Source organism: Narcine bancroftii, chromosome 9 (assembly GCF_036971445.1).
Source record: "Narcine bancroftii isolate sNarBan1 chromosome 9, sNarBan1.hap1, whole genome shotgun sequence".
NCBI lineage: Eukaryota > Metazoa > Chordata > Chondrichthyes > Torpediniformes > Narcinidae > Narcine > Narcine bancroftii.
The window spans coordinates 112368667-112386888 of NC_091477.1; the positions used below are offsets into that span (position 1 = coordinate 112368667).

Here is an 18222-nt window from a genome sequence, read left to right on the forward strand (position 1 = left end):
CAAATGTGCTGGAGAAACTCATGGTCACACTGATTCCAGAGGAACAGGAACCAGGCCTGAGCCCTTCGTCAAGGTGTGAACTTCCGCCAGTTGGGTTTTGGCCAATAAAACTACTCTGTGGTGAAGATATGATCAAGGATGGAAAATAAATGCCTTCCCAGTCATGCCCATATAATGTTAGGAAACGTGTAAACATGTGTAAAAATCCTCCACCCCAGAGGCAAATCCTTAAATGCCCTCGATGATTTGCATGAAGATTTTTTGATTGTCTCAAATCACAGTTTTATATTTTTGGAAGCTTGATCATTCAATGGTTATAAAAGAGGTCATTTCAAGATTCCAGTGGGGAAAGAAAATTGCTTGAATGAATGATTTTGTTCCACTCTCACAGGATTCCTTTGCACGCAACTCAGCAGTAGTAACATTTTCTGGCAGCAGAGATACACACCCATTCACAAATTCCGACAAGCAGAGAAACCTACATGCATTGCGGTTTGCACCTACATGTGCCGGTTATGTCTTTTTTACCTTTGCTACATAAAGGACACTGATCAACAGTTTCTCCAGCGTTTTGTGTTTCTACTTGTAAGGTAAAAACATCATGAGATGGGACCGGAGAAGGAGTCACCCAGTACTAAGGAGTAACAGAATGCAGATGTGACCTTGTACACTCAAGATAAGCTTGGCACTAACAAGAATGATGAGCAGCAGACTAACAGAGAAGGATAGCAACAGCTTATTCATTGGACAGTGTAATGGTATGATCATTTACTAAGTGCGTATCCTGGGGTATAAAAAAACACCACTTGCTGATATCGGGAGAATGCACCTTCTCCAACTAACACTGTTAGTTGTAAGTATTACAATCCGGTAATAAAGAACCTTTATTTTGACTCAGTCTGGTGTCTGACTCACTCATTCTTGAACAAAGCAGACCTAACATACTTCAACCCCAGTGTCTACAGATTGTCGTGCACCTATTTTTAATTTCACCAAGAGTTTGAACTGTGGCGTGAAATCACGAAGTAAATGTGACTACCGTTAATGTTAATGATAAAGATATTGAAGAGCTTGTGCGCTTTTGAACACGAGTTACAAGATCGGCCACATACACAGATGTCAACTATCATACACAGGAAATAACCACAGTAGGGTTGACATGGGCAGCAAGGACAATGAAATGTTCAAGCTCTGTTGGAGTGCAGGAATTAGCGCCAATGCAATCATTGAAGCGTTGGAAGTTTTGAAGTCTTTACTATTACAAGAACAGTCCACGATCTTCCTAAATGTATTTTAATGTTTGGGACAAAGACATTTTTTCCCCCTATATTTGTCCCTGTGCTCCACAGTTTTAAATTTGCAATCAAATCATTCACATGAGATTGAAGTAAACATTCCAGATTTCATTAAATGTATACATTTTGGTTTGATCCCAAATTACAGCACTTTCTTTTTATATACGTAATTCCCTTATTTTAGGGCACCATAAATGTTGGGACATAGCATTGGCACGTACATCAGTCACGTTCAGATCTTTGTTGCACATTTCCGATTTATTGTCAGAGTACATACATGACATCACATACAACCCTGAGATTCTTTATCCTGCAGGTGAGGCAGAATTACCACTTATAGGTAGTGCCGCAAAAAACTGTACTCAACGTACACATGTAAACAAGATAACGAATTAAAACAATCTGACTGTACAATACAGAGAGAATAAAAAAATAAAGTGCATAAGTAAGAGCCCTTAAATGGGTCTCTGATTGAGTTTGTTGAGGAGTCTGATGATGAAGCAGCTGTTCCTGAACCTGATGGTGCAACTCTATACCTCTTTCCTGATGTAAGTACCAAGAACAGAGCGGTGTTGTGTGGGTGGTGAGGATCCTTGAAGATTGCTGTTGTTCTCTGACTGCAGCGTTCCCTGTAGATGTTCTCCATAGTGCGGAGGGTTTTGCCTGTGATGTCCTGGGCTGCGACCATTACCTTTTGCAGGGCTTTATGCTCAGGGGTACTGGTGTCCCCATACCAGACTGTGATGCAGCCGATCAGCACACTTCTCCACCACACATCTGCAGAAATTTGCCAGGGTTTCTGGTGTCATACTAAACCTCCGTAAACCCCTGAGGGAGTAGAGGCACTGATGTGCTTTCTTCACGATATCTTTAGTGTGTTAGGTCCTCGAAAGATACTCCGAGATAGAGACTCCCAAGAACTTAAATTTGCTCACACTCTCCCTTGCAGATCCCCCAATGATCACTGGATTGTACACCTCCAGCTTTCCCTTCCTGAAGTCAACAATCAGCTCCTTAGATTCTTGGTGACATTGAGTGCAAGGTTGTTGATGGTGCACCATTCGGCCAAGTTTTCAATATCCCTCCTGTAGGTTGACACATCAACTTTCTTATACAACCCACTACAGTGGTATCGTCGGCAAATTTGGAGATGGTGTTATTGTCGTACTGAGCCACACAATCATAGGTCTAAAGTGAGTAGAGCAGGGGCAAAAAACACAGCCCTGCTGCTCTCCAGTATTGATGGAGACTGTGGAGGTGACGTTCTTGCCATTCTTCACTGATTATGGTCTGGAGTTAAGGAAATCCATGATCCAATTACACAGTGGGGTGTTGAGTCCCAGGTCTTGGAGTTTGCTGATCAGTTTTGAGGGGATGACAGTGTTAAATGCCAAACTGTGGTCGATATAGAACATCCTGATGTGCGCATCTTTACTGTCCAAGTGTTCCAGGGCTTTGTGTAGAGTCAGTGACATGGGATCCACCATAGACCTGTGACTACAATAGGCCAACTGGAACTGATATGTTTTATCACCAGCCTTTCAAAACATTTCATCACTACTGATGCGAGTGTTGTTGGCTGATGGTCATTAAGGCAGGTTACTACCCTCTTCTTGATTGATTGACGCCTGTTTGAAACAGGTGGGTAACACACCCTGCTGGAGTGAAATATTGAAGACACCCGTGAATACATTGGTAAATCGGTCAACACAGATTTTTAATACTCGGCCAGGTACTCCATCCAGGCCGGATGTTTTCCTCCAATTCACTCTCCTGAACACAGTGTGCAAGGGATGTGGTGGTGAAGAGGGGTAGTTCTTCACTGCTAGTGTCGTCAAATTGGGCGCAGAAGGCATTGAGCTTCTCTGGGAGCAAAGGTTTTCTGTTTGTCACCAGATTTAGATCTGTAGCAGGTTATGGCATTTTGGCTCTGCCACAGCTGTCAGGTGTCCCTTGTTGTTTTCATTTTCATCCAGTATTCGCCCGGAAGATAGCTTTTCTCAGGTCATACCTCACCTTCTATATTGATCTGGATTTCCAGACTTAATGCCTGTGATCTGGCTCTCAACAGATTCCAGATTTCATTGTTCATCCAGGGCTTGGTGGGGACACACTCATCTACAACAAAAGTCTGTGGCAGCCCCAGTGTAATCATTCAGATCCTCAGCCAAGCCCTTGAATACCACCCAATCTGCTAACTCGAAGAAGTCTTGTAACCGTTCTTAAGCCTCCTGTGACCACCTTCTAGCTGTCCTGATCTCCAGAGCCTCCTCTTTGGGCTCTGCCTGTATGAAGGCAGAAGGAGCACAGCCAGGAGATCCGACTTGCCAAAATGTGGCCTCGGGAAGGAACGGAAGGCCTTCCTTTTCTTGGTGTAGCAGTGAGAGTGTGCTGAGACCTCTGGTATGGCAGGTTACATGCTGGTGCTATTTGGGCAGGGTTTTCTTGACACTTTTAGTGCAGAATGCAATCCATTTGAACTGTAAAAGGAAGCCATTAAGATCATTCAAAAGATATGAGAGCAAAATATAAGCAAGAACACTCTTGTCTTTGAGGAAGGGTAATGAAGCTTCACCAGATTATTTCTGGGTTGGAGGGCTGGGAGAGGTGAAGTTAAGTAGACGATGCCTGTTCTCCCATATTTTGAATACACATTTTTCCTGGCTTGTTACCAAGTACCAGGGAGAATGTCTTAAAACAAGGGAGCAACTATTCAGGACTAAAGGTAAAAAGAATCTTCATCACGGGACAAGCAGTGAAGATTTGAAATTCCCTATCTGAAGCTGTGAATGTTCCGTATTTTCAAGAGAATTTAATGGGATTTTTGATGGAAAATGGAAAAAGGAATAGGACTTGTGCAGAAAACCAACATGTAAAATACTATTCACATGTCAGTGAATGGCAGAACAAGCATGAGAGATTGAATGGCTGACTCTTGCTCCGATCTGATGCTTTGGAAGGAATGACCTTCAAAACATCCCAACGATGACAGAAATGAAAGCTCTTTACATTAATACCTGACCGTGATGACTGGTTTAGCACAGCCATTCTCACTGGCAACCACAGTTCATTTCAGGGGTCCAGGGAAGAATCTTTTTAATAAAAAAAAACATATGTTCATGTTTTCTTCCTTCTTACAAGTTCAAAAAGAATGATTTCCTATACATCTGTTTGTTCTGGAATTACAACCCAGTCGTTACTCTCAGAGTGAAAGCTTTGTTTTCCTTTCACTTCACGCAACACAAATATTATGTGGTCAGTTGAAGTATGGAAGAAACCAATCTGCATATGGAACAAATGTTTTCAGTCCTCTTAGAACAAATAAACTTCCAAAGTCATCATTTCTTACCTGTTTGATATTTTGGAGGACCCAGGCTAAACGAAGGGACACGTGCTGAGTGGAGAACTGGATCACACTTGCAGCTAAGAAGCGTTTCTGTCTGGAGAAAGAATGGAGCAAGGAGCTGAACTGATGAATTAACTGCACAAAAAAAAAGCAGAGAAAAATTCAATTATTCTGAAAAAAAAATGCCCAATTCAGAGTCAAGGTCAAATGTCTTGATAAATTTTATGCAATTTAAAATTTTTTAAAATTTATTTTTCACACTATGAACCATACTGACCAAACTACACACAGACATTTCCCTCTTGAATATACACAGTGTCATTTTCTCCCCTTTTCCCCCCTCCCTTCCCTCCCTCCCTCCTATTTTTATGCAATTTTGATGCAGACCAATGCTACAGTTCGATCTGATGCAACATTTTGCTGAAGGATAATCATAATCAGGAACTTTCCGGATCGAGTCCTACATGTCTCTCCAAAAATTCTTTTACCTGCTGGAGGAATTATCAAAAAAAGAGAATGATGGGGTCTCATTATTATAAAACGTAGGAATATGTCTCATCAGAGAAGGAAAACAAGCAAATTTCAATCCCGCACTAAGCTGAAATAATAAAATGGGATCTTCCATAAAACACTGCGGCATAGAAACAGGTCCTTTGGCCCATCTTGTTCATGCCAAACTATTTTCTGCCTCGTCCCATCAACTTGCATCCAGTGAGCCGAAATGCCATAACCTGCTACAGATCTAAATCTGGTGACAAACAGAAAACCTTTGCTCCCAGAGAAGCTCAATGCCTTCTGCGCCCAATTTGAGGACAGTAGCAGTGAAGAACTACCCCTCCTCACCACCACATCCCTTGCACGCTGTGTTCAGGAGAGTGAATTGGAGGAAAACATCCGGCCTGGATGGAGTACCTGGCCGAGTATTAAAAATCTGTGTTGATCGATTTACCAACGTATTTATTCACGGGTGTCTTCAATATTTCACTCCAGCAGGGTGTGTTACCCACCTGTTTCAAACAGGCGTCAATCAATCAAGAAGAGGGTAGCAACCTGCCTTAATGACCATCAGCCAACAACACTCCCATCGTAGCCCTCCCACCACATACCAATCCAAATTTTTCTCCAATGTGATCAAACCTGCATCCACCACTTCTACTGGCATATCATTCCACACACTCACCAACATCTGAGTGAAGAAGTTACCTATAATGTCCCCCTTAAACATTTCACCTCTCACCCTTACCCCTGTCCTCTAGTTCTTGTATCAGTGGAAAAAGCCTGTTTGCATTTACCCTAACTCAGTTCCTCATAATTTTATACATCCCTATCAAATCTCCCCTCGTTCTCCAACCCACCAGGAAATAAAGTTCTAATCTATTCAACCTTTCCCTATAAATCAAGCCCTGACAACATCCTTGTAAATTTTCTCTGCACTCTTTCAATCTACTTGATATTTTTCCAGTCGGTAAGTGACTAAAACTGCTCACAATACTCCGAATTTGGGATCTCCAATGTCATACGCACTTTTAACATAACCTCTCAATTCCTGTACTCAATACTTTGATTTACTAAGGTCAACGCATGAAAAACTTTCTTTATGGCTCTATCTACCTGTGAAAGAGAGTGAATAAGGAGAAAATGGGGCAAAAGGAATGAGAGCCGGCATTACTGGGTACATGAAAGACAACAGTGTACAAAAATAACTTGATGAGAGTGACTTGAGCTGTAGCTCTCCTTAGGTGCAACTAACTGATAAAGGCTTAAAATGGTTCAGAAACTTCCGTGAAAAAAGTGTAAAGTAAAACACAATACAAGATTAAAATTTGGTAGAAAACTCAAGGAGACTAAAATGCCAGCAGGTGAGACAACATAGTGTCTCTGCGTTTGCTCATTCTATGCATCAAACATCTCTTATTTTATAGTGGTCAAAACATTCTTAAATTGGCAGAAACCAGCTGATAAGATTTTTAAAAAATATTTATTTTCTTGCTAGCTGATGGAATTGGCTTTCATCCAATGAAGGGTTTAGGTAGGTAAGTATAAATTGCATAGGAAGTCCTAGTAAAATATCTCATCAATCAGGACCGTAATAACATCACCCCTCACACAATGCACCTAGAGATTGGCAGACGGATATGGGAAAGATGCACCATGGCACTAATGCCTTGGATACTTCTACCATGACTCTTCAGCAATCTTATCTCCTTCTCATTGGTCAGCCACAAATCAGCCTTTCCTTTCAGTTCATAACGTAGAGTCGAGAACCCACATTGTGTACAATAAACAGAAGCATGCCAAAGCTAGCCTGAAGGTTTGCTGGCTGGCAGCAAATTGCAGCAGTAGCGCCTGTCCATTCCAGTGAGGTCAGCAACACTCCGTTACAGAGGCATCTGATCTCTGTGCTGCCTTCACCCTCCCCCATACTTATCACTGGGTCTCAGGCACTCAAACTGACTTTTTTGGCCCAACTGGTCATCAGGAGGCCATTTAGAAACCATAGAAAGGAATGTTGACATCACAAGCTGTCAGCAAGCCATCAAAGTGGTCCATGGCCAGAACCTTAGCTCCCATGACTTGTAGCCCAGTCACCATAGTAGAATAGACCACCAGTGAAAGGACATGGTAGTAACACCAGTTTATTAGAGGGCTCAAGGCGGCAAACATTCATCACAGCTTTAGGCTAGTAGTGGTAGTAATCATGACACATGAGGAGTACAGCAGGGGTACATCATGTGGGCCTGATCCTAGTTGGAGCTTGGTCATCAGGGGCTCTATCCTTATATACAACATCCCAGCATGAAGAAACACTGAGAGACAGAAAAAGAAAAACCTGCTGGATGAACTCAGCGGGCGATGCAGCTGCTATGGAGACAAAGGGATAGTCAATATTTCGGGTCTACATCATCAGGCCTCTGACTTTGGATACTGCACACTGTGCGCAGATTAGACCTTTATTTCCTGGTGGCCAACATGTAATGCACCTACATCACAAAGCAGCTCGCCAGCTCTCTCCATTATTCACTTGAGGAGTTACCACAGGATCTCGATGCCACTGCTGTAAAATTCTGGAGAGCCAAAAGAAGCAACTTGAAGCCAGAGTTTGACTAATTTCTATCTAAAGTCATGGGGTGTGCAATAACTTTTATACTATTTAAACATCAAAATTACATCCTGTACAATTTTATGCAAGCAAAATATTATCGACTTAGAGAGAGTTTCAGCATCTGATGTGGCTTTTTCTAATGTTCTTGATTATGACTGGCAAAAAAGAGCAAACATATCCATAAACTCCCAGAGATTAAACTTTGACTGCATTACCCAAAATATAAATGATGAGTTCCACGATCTGACAAGGTCAACTGCTCGAAGGTCTTGCCAGCAGATAAAGTTATGAAAAGGTTTTCCTGTTCTCCTGTAACAGAGACAGAACATGGGAATTGTAAAGCGAATGCAATTCTTACAACAGAAACTAAGAGAGAGTCCCAGAGGTGACAGGACAGATGGTGTGAGAGATGTCTGTAAGGGGTTTGTCCTTTCTCCCCGTGTCTGCGTGGGTTTTCCCCTGGGGTCTCTGGTTTCCAACCACTGTTTGAAACGTACCAGGGATTGTAGGTCAATTGGGTGGCACGGATTTGTGGGCCGAAATGGCCTGTTCCTGTGCTGTCTTATCTAAAATTAAAATTTTAAAAAAGAGACAGAAAGAAACTACTAGAAAGGAGGGGGGGTTAGGGAAAAAATATTAGACAGGGAAGAAATAAGTACAGGAGTACAGGTCAATTGGGTGGCACGGATTTGTGGGCCGAAATATAACAGTTTATAACAGTAAGGCTGTATCTTTCTGGAATGAACTGGAAAGATTTAGCACTCACATCTTAATGGTGGTAAATAGAAAGCACAACATCATTAATTCCAACACAAGGTATGTGGACCCCATGTTCCAGTTGCAGGCAAGATGGTTGTAAGGTAGGGAAGGTTTAGATTGTTGAGTAGGTTTATAAAGGTTGGCACAACTGTAATGTTTTATGTTCTTCCATATATGCATGCATATATGAAGAAATATAATCATTTGTTAAATATGCAGGCTGGGCTGAAAAAAAACCCATCCAAAATGTACACATCACCAACAGTAAAACTCAAGCATAAGCTTTGCACCCTCCTTTAGGAAGATAACATAAGGAAGTACCCAGGCCTGCACATTGCCTACTTAGTTGGTACACAGTAAAGGTCAAATCCCACTGTGCAACTTTGGCAGATACTTATACTGACAGTCCCATAGACAACTGAAGGTTAGCCTATTACCCTTGAAAAGTCAGCTGCAAGTCTGACCATCTGTTGTGCAAAAGGTTAAATATTTTGCTGTACAATTTGAAGTAATGCTACATTGTAACTAACAAACCATTTTCTTTGGGCAGAAAGTATATTAACTAGTTTTTTCCTCTTCTGCTAATCTGCTTATGCAACAGTTCACAGAATTCCAAAAAGAATTTGCAAAGGGCAGCAAATTTAGCTGGTTTGATTCCATGAAAAGGAGGTGCATAAATGGCATGTGTTATTTAACTTCCATTGGGCAGGATCATTTTACAACATTGAAACAAACCAAAACCAGAGCGTACAGAGAAGCTACATGAATCTGGCATGTGTTGCTTTGAGCGCGGTGGTGGGGGGGGGGAATCTTGGGGCATTTAAAATGCAGAAAAGAAACAGAATCCACAGAGAAGAGCAAGTTCTTCTGGCAAGGGAATCACGAATGTGGAGCACGTTTATATTTAGTACTACGCTTCCATTAAACTGAGCATTTCTTCACACAAAAGAAGACAGAAAACTGAGCTTCTCTTCCCTCAAGAGAATGGAGATATTTGGACATTTCCGAGGCCATTCTTCGGTGAGAGGAATGGAGCCAGACTCAGGAATAGGTCAATCATCATCAAACTGAATGGCAAAACATGCTCACTATTGGCCTGCCCAAGAATTAAATTATAAAGGTGATATGGAGATGCCAATCAAAAGCAACTTCTGGGTCAGAAGTATGCATTACGGGAATTAACAATGTAATCTGGAAGAATCATGCAGTTTCCCCACGGCCTCCACAGCTGCTGTCATCATATGTCACTATTGAGTGAATAAATCCAAAATTATCACATTGATATCAATAAGATTGAAACAGTGCAGAGATTAACTAGGATGTTGCCCAGACAACTAGACTTAAGGAACTGGGTTGCAGGGAAAGGTTAAACAGTTTAGGACTTTATTCCCTGGAGCATCAGAGAATGAGGGGAGATCTGATTGAGGTATTTAAAATTATGAGGGGGTTAGACAGAGTAAATGTAGGTAGGCTTTTTTCCACTGAGGCTAGGTGAGATACAAACCAGAGGGCATGGGTTAAGGGTGAAAGGGGAAAAGTTTAGGGGGGAATACAAGGGGAACTTCACAAAGAGAGTGGTGGGAGTGTGGAACGAGCTACCAGCTGCAGTGGTGAATGTGGGCTCAATTTTAACATTTAAGAAGAATTTGGACAGGTCAATGGATGGGAGGGTTTGGAGGACTATGGGCTGGGGTGCATCATAATAGTTTGGCACAGACTAGAAGGGCCGAAGGGGCCGGTTTCTGTGCTGCAACGATCTATGGCTCCAAAATATTACAATGAGACACAGAAGGAATTAAAGTAAGTAGTACTGTAAATCAAACTTTTCTAAACATTCACTTAGACAATTGAATGAAATCCATTTCATTTCTTCCCATAGCATCATTTACAACCAGCCTCTTTCGTGTGGATTCATCTCAAATTCCAACGCCTCCCAAATGTTTCTCTTGAACTCTGTACAATGTTGAAGCCTGAAGATGTTACTGTTTTGCCACATGCAAGATTTTAAAAAGCTAAGTAATCACTGTTTTTAAAAGTGTTCCACAAATTATTTTTGGGCTAGAAAGAACTTTATTTGGAAAGATGTCAGGAAATTGTCTAAAATATTTAAAAAAGGCCTGCCTTGAAACTTTTTTGTTCCCTTCATTCCATAACCATCACAAAAACTCAGCCAGCTAATTTTTTTTCCAAAACATTGTAACTGCGGGTCTGAAGCTAGATACCCAAGAGTATCCTAAACTTACAATAGGAACATTATTCTCTTCACTTACTTGTCCCAAGTAACAAACGTTGCTCTCTGCGTTGAAATGCCCATTGCCGCTATCTGTTTCATGTGCAATTTTGAGGCTAGAAATAAAAAGTAAACACGATTCAGTATTGCAAGTTGAAACAGGATTAAAATTTTGATATAAAGCTCAACAGAAGCTGTAGATCTTCAATGCAGAGACCAATGTTTTTGGGCATAGGAGGGCAAAAAGAGTTTCAGAGTAAAATGCTCTGTTACAGAAAGCTCTTCCTCTGGAATCTAACGCCAAGTAAGCAATCTGTGTTAGTCCTAATTTGAGAAAAATCAAAACAAGGTACGCTGGAAATCTGTAATAAAAACAAGTCATTGGACACACTCAGGTTGCATCTGTGCCCCTGAGTGCAAAGCCAATCAAAAGGTAGTCATGGGTAAAATCATCCCCACCATCGAGAACATCTACAGGGAATGCTGCTGTCGGAGAGCAGCAGCAATCATCAAGGATCCACACCATCCAGCACACGCTCTGTTCTTACTGCTACCATCAGGAAAGTGGTATAGGTTCCATGACTCAGACCACCAGATTCAGGAACGGCTGCTACTCCTCCACCAACAGACTCCTCAACAACAAACTCAATCAGGGACTTGTTTAAAGACTTGCACTTTTGGACTCTATTGATTTTTTTTCTCTGAATTGTACAGTTATTTTTTTTAAACATTTCTTTATATGTGTACGCTGAGTCAGGGTTTTTTGTTTACACTGCCAGTGAGTGATCATTCTGCCTTGCTCACAGTAAAAAGAATCTTAGGGTTGTATGTCACATAAAAGTATGTACTCTGACGATAAATCTGAAAAGATGAACAGAAGAAACAATTCAAGTTGAACGCCCTTAGTCAGAATTGAAATCGGGATAACAGTGCTGGAGGCCCTAGAGGTCTTAATGGGAAAATTAAAGTGACCAGTGCTTATAATACTGTTACAAGGAACAACGTGGATCTAGATCAGCACTTCTCTACTGTCTAGGCATGCTCCAGGCTTCCAATGGTGAAATCTACCTCTTCAGGTAACTTACTTTGCCTGTATCAGATCTATCCAGATCTGCTGTATGATTGTTCACCTGCAATACTGATATTTTTCTTTCTGAACTAGCTCCCCTGACTCACTGGTCAAAACTAATCTCGTAGAAGTCTGCGTTTCAGTGTTTTGACATTTCACTTTATTTGTTCTTTCACCCTGACTGCCCTCTATTTACCAGAGCTTCAATAAATGATGACAACAACCACCCACACATAGCTCTATCAGAAATATTCCCTTTGTTCTATCCATTCTTTCCCAAACTCTAACTTAAAACTTGGGACTTTCCAGTTCTGATGATGTCTTTGATTTGAAACGTTGATACTGTTTCCCTTTCCATTGATGTTGTTTGGTCTGTTGAGAGTCGAATTGATTTTCCATGATTTACAAATAAAATATTCCTTCAATGAGGAAAGGGAAAGTGGCAAATATTGAAAATAAACTTCTGCAAATGCATTCCACCTTCTTTATCCAAAACTTTCCAGAAGAGAATGACAATGTGCGAATGAACTAAAGATCACTCCTCTTGCATGAACCACAAGGGCTTTAACCAGGCTGTCTTCCATATGGCTTTCCACAAGCTTTCCAGCTTGTCCTGTTCCAGTCCCAGCTACTTCTGCTGGTTGTAACACTATGGAAGTGATCTCTGTGACTCTCTGAGAGGAAGCCTGTTTGACTCTCTCTGCTTGTAAAACCACATGACCCTCTAAGAACAACAAGTTCTCTTCCAGACAATCTGCTGCTCCAACAAGATCTTTTATCTGTTGCCTTTTGTAAACCACAATCCATTAGTGAAGTCTCCTGAGCGCACTTCAAAGCTCTTGTAAAAGTGTGGAGCTGATAAGAGAGAGAGAGGGAGAGAGAAATCACTTCTACAGTGCTACAGTGACTGGAATAGGACAAGCTGGTAAGCTTGTGGAAAACCCCACGTGGAAAATGGGTTGTTAGTGCTTGATTTCATATAATCATATAACCATATACGGCCTTGTCAAATCCCTTGTGGTTCATGCAAGAGAGGACTGGCTGTCTAATGTTTCCCTTGGAATAAAGGAAACAAAAGGAACTCTGTGGTGACCTGAAAGAAAGAGTTTATCATCTGGAGAACCCTGAAGGGGCAAGTTTCGTCAACAAGACACTCACTGAGGTGACTGATGTCCTGGAACAACAAATCTCTCTCTGAAAACCGACAAGAACCTTCCTGAGCGGTAACCATTTACCTTTCAAGAACCAAAGCCTGGTGAACTTTATAAATGTTAAATTCTGTGCACAGTATAAGAATTGCCTACAACCAGTGAACTTGGAGGAATGAGAAGTGAGATTGGACTGTGAACCAAATAACTTTTCTTAACTTACACACACATTACATACACATGCGCTTAGAATTAGAAGGGGGTTAAGTAAGTCAATAAAGATAAGTTAAAGTTTGATTCTATTTTCATGTTTAAAGATAATTAAAAGCAACTTTTGTTTAAGTAACAATTTGTCTTGGTGGATGCATCTGGGTTTATGGGTCCTCTGGGCTCATAACAACACTCACTGAGCCCAAGTTAAAACATCAGGAAACTAGGATATTTTGTAAGCTTTTGTCATGAAGCTGTTTAGCTGGTAAAAACCTGTATGGAATTAAGATGATATAGCAGTAGTTTACAATAACTTGCTTAAGTTCTTTATTTGCACAAGAATAACTCCTATATTGAGTTTCCACAATACATCATTAACATTTCTTTCTTTAACTTGCAACTAGAATTGGAAATGAAAGCTAATACTGTATTTTTGTTTGATAAAACTGAGTCCTTTATGCTTATCTTGAAATGAGAGAAAAATTCTCCATACAATGTCATTAAATTCTTAACCAGAGAACTGTTCCATAATTTGAATCAACAAATACAATCTTAAAAACAATTGACTGTGTTGAAAGATAATCAGTGATGTTACGAGCCCAGAGGACCCCAAAACCCAGTAGCAATAGAAATTCACCAAGGCAAATGGCAACTTAAAAGTTGCTTTTAATTTTATTTTAAACATAATAACAGGATCAAACTTTAACATTACTATTAATTTAATTCCCTTCTAATTCTAAGCACATGTGTATGTGATGTGTATATGTTCAGGAAAGTTCTTTGCTTTAAGTACAAGTTCACCAGTATCAGGAAATTCTTATACTGTGCACAGAATTGAACATTTATGAATTTTCACCAGTCTCTGGTGTTTCAAGGTAATTGGTTACTGCTCAGGAAGGTTCTTGTGGATTTCAGAGAGATATTTGTTGCTTGGACAGACACAAACAGATATCCTCCGATCAGCCTCTTCAGTGTCTTGCCGAAGAAACCTGCCCCATCGTGGGTTTTCCAAATGATAACCTCTTCTTCCAGGTCACCAGAGTTCCTCTTGTTTCCCTCATTTCAGGATAAACACTCTAGCCGGCCATTTCCTCTTTAAAGGACTACAATGGTTTTCAACAGGTTGAACTCAGAACTCACAACCCGTCTTCAAAATGAGATTTTCAACAAGCCTGCCAGCTTGTCATGTTGCAGTCTCAAAAGCAACTGGAGAACTCACTTTCCTTCAAGATCACTTATTAAATAAATGCATGTAAAAATATTTGAAAGAAGGGCAACTTTACCTCCTCTGAAAACCTGCCAGGGACATCACTGGTGCGCGATGTAGGCAGAAACAGGGGAGTGGTGAGCCCTCGCCAGTACATGGCTCAAGATCTTGGTACTGCTCACCTGATGCTTCCCCAGGTGCATAGGGCAGATCAGCCAGTCCCCTGCATCCATCCAAGGCAAGCATGAACAAGCAAAAACTGGTGGCAATTAGCAGAATCCCTTTGGATTAGGCCCAACAAGCTTTCAAGAACAGTTTGTATTTTCAGTCCAGATTTCCAGAATCAGGAGTGTTTTTTCCCCCAACAAGGTCTAAAATCTTCCAGATTTTTCCTCCCAAAAGCACATGTATTTTGTCTTTCTAAAAGAACAGCTTCAAGAAATGATTTCATGAAATAATTATGAAACTTTTTATTTTTGGAGTCACTTGAACTGCAGCATTGAACCATAAAGTAGGTTCTTCATGATCCTGGGGTTTTGCTTTCTGTAATTGCAATTGGAAGATCGTGTGAAATCTGTGCACACCAATTGCACAATAAATGCAGTGAAAGTTGAAGAATCAGGCCTTTCGTGATTATTTTGACATTACTTCAATATAACCTAAAACACAGACCTTATTTCAGAAAAAAAATATTATTACCTGACAATAAAAGGCACCTTTGAATCTTTGGAACCTTTAGAATATGCAGATGAGGTAACAAGTCATGCTTGTTAGCTCAATCTCACCAGATGGTTAAATCCAGATTTCAGCAGACTGTCCAATAGAGTTGAACAAGGAATCTGATCCAAGGTTCTTTCACACAGTGAGCTCCTGACCTTGCACAGGCCAGAAGGGAAAATGGCCAGATGCAGATGTCAGAATAAAAGGGAGCCTCTCCCAAGCCAGTGTGCATTAAGATTGAAAAACAAGTCTGCATCATTGCTTGACACACTACAGTGTGACATGAATTTTTTAAAAAGGCAGGAACTTATTATAAGCCAGTTAGTTTAACATCTGTGGTTGGGAAAATGCTTGAAGCTATCATTAAAGAAGAAATAGCAATATTTACAAATAATACAAAGCCAGGTCCTGTTTAATTAAGTTACTGGAGTTTGAGGACATAACGAGCACAGAAGATAGAGAGGAGCAGATGGACATTGTTTACTTGGATTCCAGAAAGCTTTCGATAAGGTACTGCATAAGACTTGTGCGTAAAATTAAGATGCATAGAGTTAGGGGGTGGGGTGATGTTAGATGATTGGTTAACCAACAAAAACCAGAGCGTTGGGCTACAGGGGCGTTTTTCTGGTTGACAATCAGTGGTGTATAGGAGTCGGTGCTGGGTCCGCATCTGTTCACAATATACATTAATGATCTGGAAGAGGAGACAGAGGGCAATGTATCCAAGTTTGCTGATGTCACTAAATTGAGTGGACAAGCAAATTGTGCAGAGGATACGGAGAGTCTGCAGAGAGATACAGATAGGTTAAGTGAGTTGGCGAGGGTCTGGTAGACGGAGTAGAATGTTGGAAATGTAATTTTATCCACTTTGGAAGAAAAAATGGAAAATTGGATTATTATGGAAATGGCAAGCAATTGCAGCATGCTGCTGTGTCGAAGGACTTGGGAATGCTTGTGCGTGAATCGCAGGAAGTTGGTTTGCAGGTTCAGCAGGCTATCAAGAAGGCAAATGGAATGTTGGCTTTCACTGTGTTAGGTCTGCTTTGTTCATGAATGAGTGAGTCAAACACCAGACTGAGTCGAAATCAAGGTTCTTTGTTCTTTATTGCCGGATTGTAACACTTGCAACTAACAATGTTAGTTGGAGAAGGCGCATTCTGCCATTATCAGCAAGTGGTGTTTTTTTATATACCTTAGGATACGTACTTAGTAAATTATCATACCATGACATTGTCCAATGAATAAACTGTTGCTGTCCCTCTCTGCTAGCCTCCTGCACATCAATTTGTCATCCCCACTCTTATCTTGAGAGTACAAGGTCACAACTGCATCTTGTTACGGCCCAGCACTGGGTGACTCCCTCTACATTCCCAGCTCATGATGTTTTTACCTAACAACTGGTAGAGGGATTGAATTTAGGGGTAGGAAGGTTATGGTGGTGAGGATGCTTTCTGGAGTACTGCATGCAGTTCTGGTCTCCTTACGTGAGGAAGGATGTACTGGTTTTGGATGCAGTCCAGAAGAGGTTCACCAGGTTGATTCCAGACATAAGGGGGCTAGCCTATGAGGAGATACTGAGTTGACTGAAGCAGTGCTCGCTAGAATTTAGAAAAATGAGATCTTGTAGAAATTTATAAAATTATGAAAAGCAGAGATAAGATAGAAATAGGCAAGTTCCCATTGGCGGGGGAGTCTAAACTAGGGGACAGTCTCGAGTACAGGGTAGTAGACTTTGAATGGAGATGAGGAGGAACTGCTTTTCCGAAAGGGTGATGAATCTATGGAATTCACTGCCGATTGAAATAGTGGAGGCTGCCTCAGTATGTATATTTAAGACAAGATTGGGGAGTTAAGGGATTATTGGGTGTGGGGGGGGGGGGGGGGGTGGGGAAGCAGGTAGGTAGAGATGAGCCTATCATCAGATCAGCCATGATCTCATTGAATGGCAGAGCTGGATGGTCTACTCCTGCTTTTATTTCTTATGAATTTAAAACTTACCATGGAGGCTGAAAAATTTAAATTGAAGTAGTAAAAATAATTGAAATAAAACCCAATGTCACAAGACAATTGTGAAATTCTATCTGACTCACAAATATCCTACAGTGGAGGAAACATTCCCTTGTCCAAAATGTGGGCAACTTGAGTCAAGATCTAGCCATATAGTTTGCTTTTAATTGTACCTTAAAACAGGCTAGCAAGCCATTAAGTTTAGAGGATTTATTTTATTCAAGGGTTGGGAATATCATAGAAGTAAATTGAAGAGCAGAGGAAATTTTGCAAAGACTGAGTTCTTTATAACTAACCTCAAAGACTATTTGATTAAAATCATTCCCTTACCTTCCACTGCCTCTTTCACGACACCAACAAACTGTTCAAATATTGTTTCAGGATCGACTTCAACCCAACCAGGTTTGGGATACAACATTTTTATCTGTTTGAAAAATAATTGGCAATCATAAAAATGAGAAAATATTGTCAGCATGTAGCAGTTTGTCCGACTAATTATTTCAGGTTAGCTAACTAGAGTTAGCTTAAATCCATAGGTGCCAATGTGTTTGTGACAGTGTTATTAGTTTCAATGACAAACTCAGAGTTCTGACAGAACCAACCATTCAGTTCCAGATACAATTGCCAATTTGGGAACCAAGAACTAAATTCCGCAGGTAAGGTGAACATAAGTGCTCTTGGTGTACACGTGGCATTTAACTAAGAGTGACAACAAAAAAAACCCAAGTAAGGCTTGTCAATGACCATAAAGGAGAAAGCATTGTAGGAGCCACCACACATTCATAGAGGACTGTTTTGGGAAGTCAATCTTCAGGGATCTTTAAGATGGGCTCAGGTCCAAAATGGCAGTATGGATGTCCATAGATGTGGCATGACCTGCTGAGTTCCTCCAGCAATCTTGTGCATTGCTCTAGTTCTCCAGTATCTGCAGACTTCCCGTTTGCTGCACTGAGGATCTCCTCAGGGCAATGTCCCAGCTGCTTCTCCAATGACTTTCTTTCCATCAGAAGAAATGAGGGTGTAAATGGATGATTATGTACAGTTCAACTGTACTCACAGATTATCAGGCATGTGGAGTGAAACACGACACTGTGATTGTAAAAACACACCAAAATGTTGGAAGTCAGT

The 18222-nt window shown here is 40.9% G+C and overlaps 1 protein-coding gene across 2 annotated transcripts in view; it reads right to left on the reverse strand.

The window, feature by feature from the left end:
• Nucleotides 1–18222, reverse strand: part of gk5 (glycerol kinase 5) — a 75200-nt gene that overhangs the window by 37743 nt on the left and 19235 nt on the right. For both annotated transcript variants that reach the window (XM_069897356.1, XM_069897357.1), the window contains exons 2-5: nt 17425–17518; nt 10774–10849; nt 7960–8053; nt 4645–4776 (exon numbers count right to left, since the gene is read on the reverse strand). In XM_069897356.1, coding sequence (XP_069753457.1) covers nt 4645–4776; nt 7960–8053; nt 10774–10849; nt 17425–17518 — 396 coding nt within the window. The remainder of the gene's footprint in view (nt 1–4644; nt 4777–7959; nt 8054–10773; nt 10850–17424; nt 17519–18222) is intronic.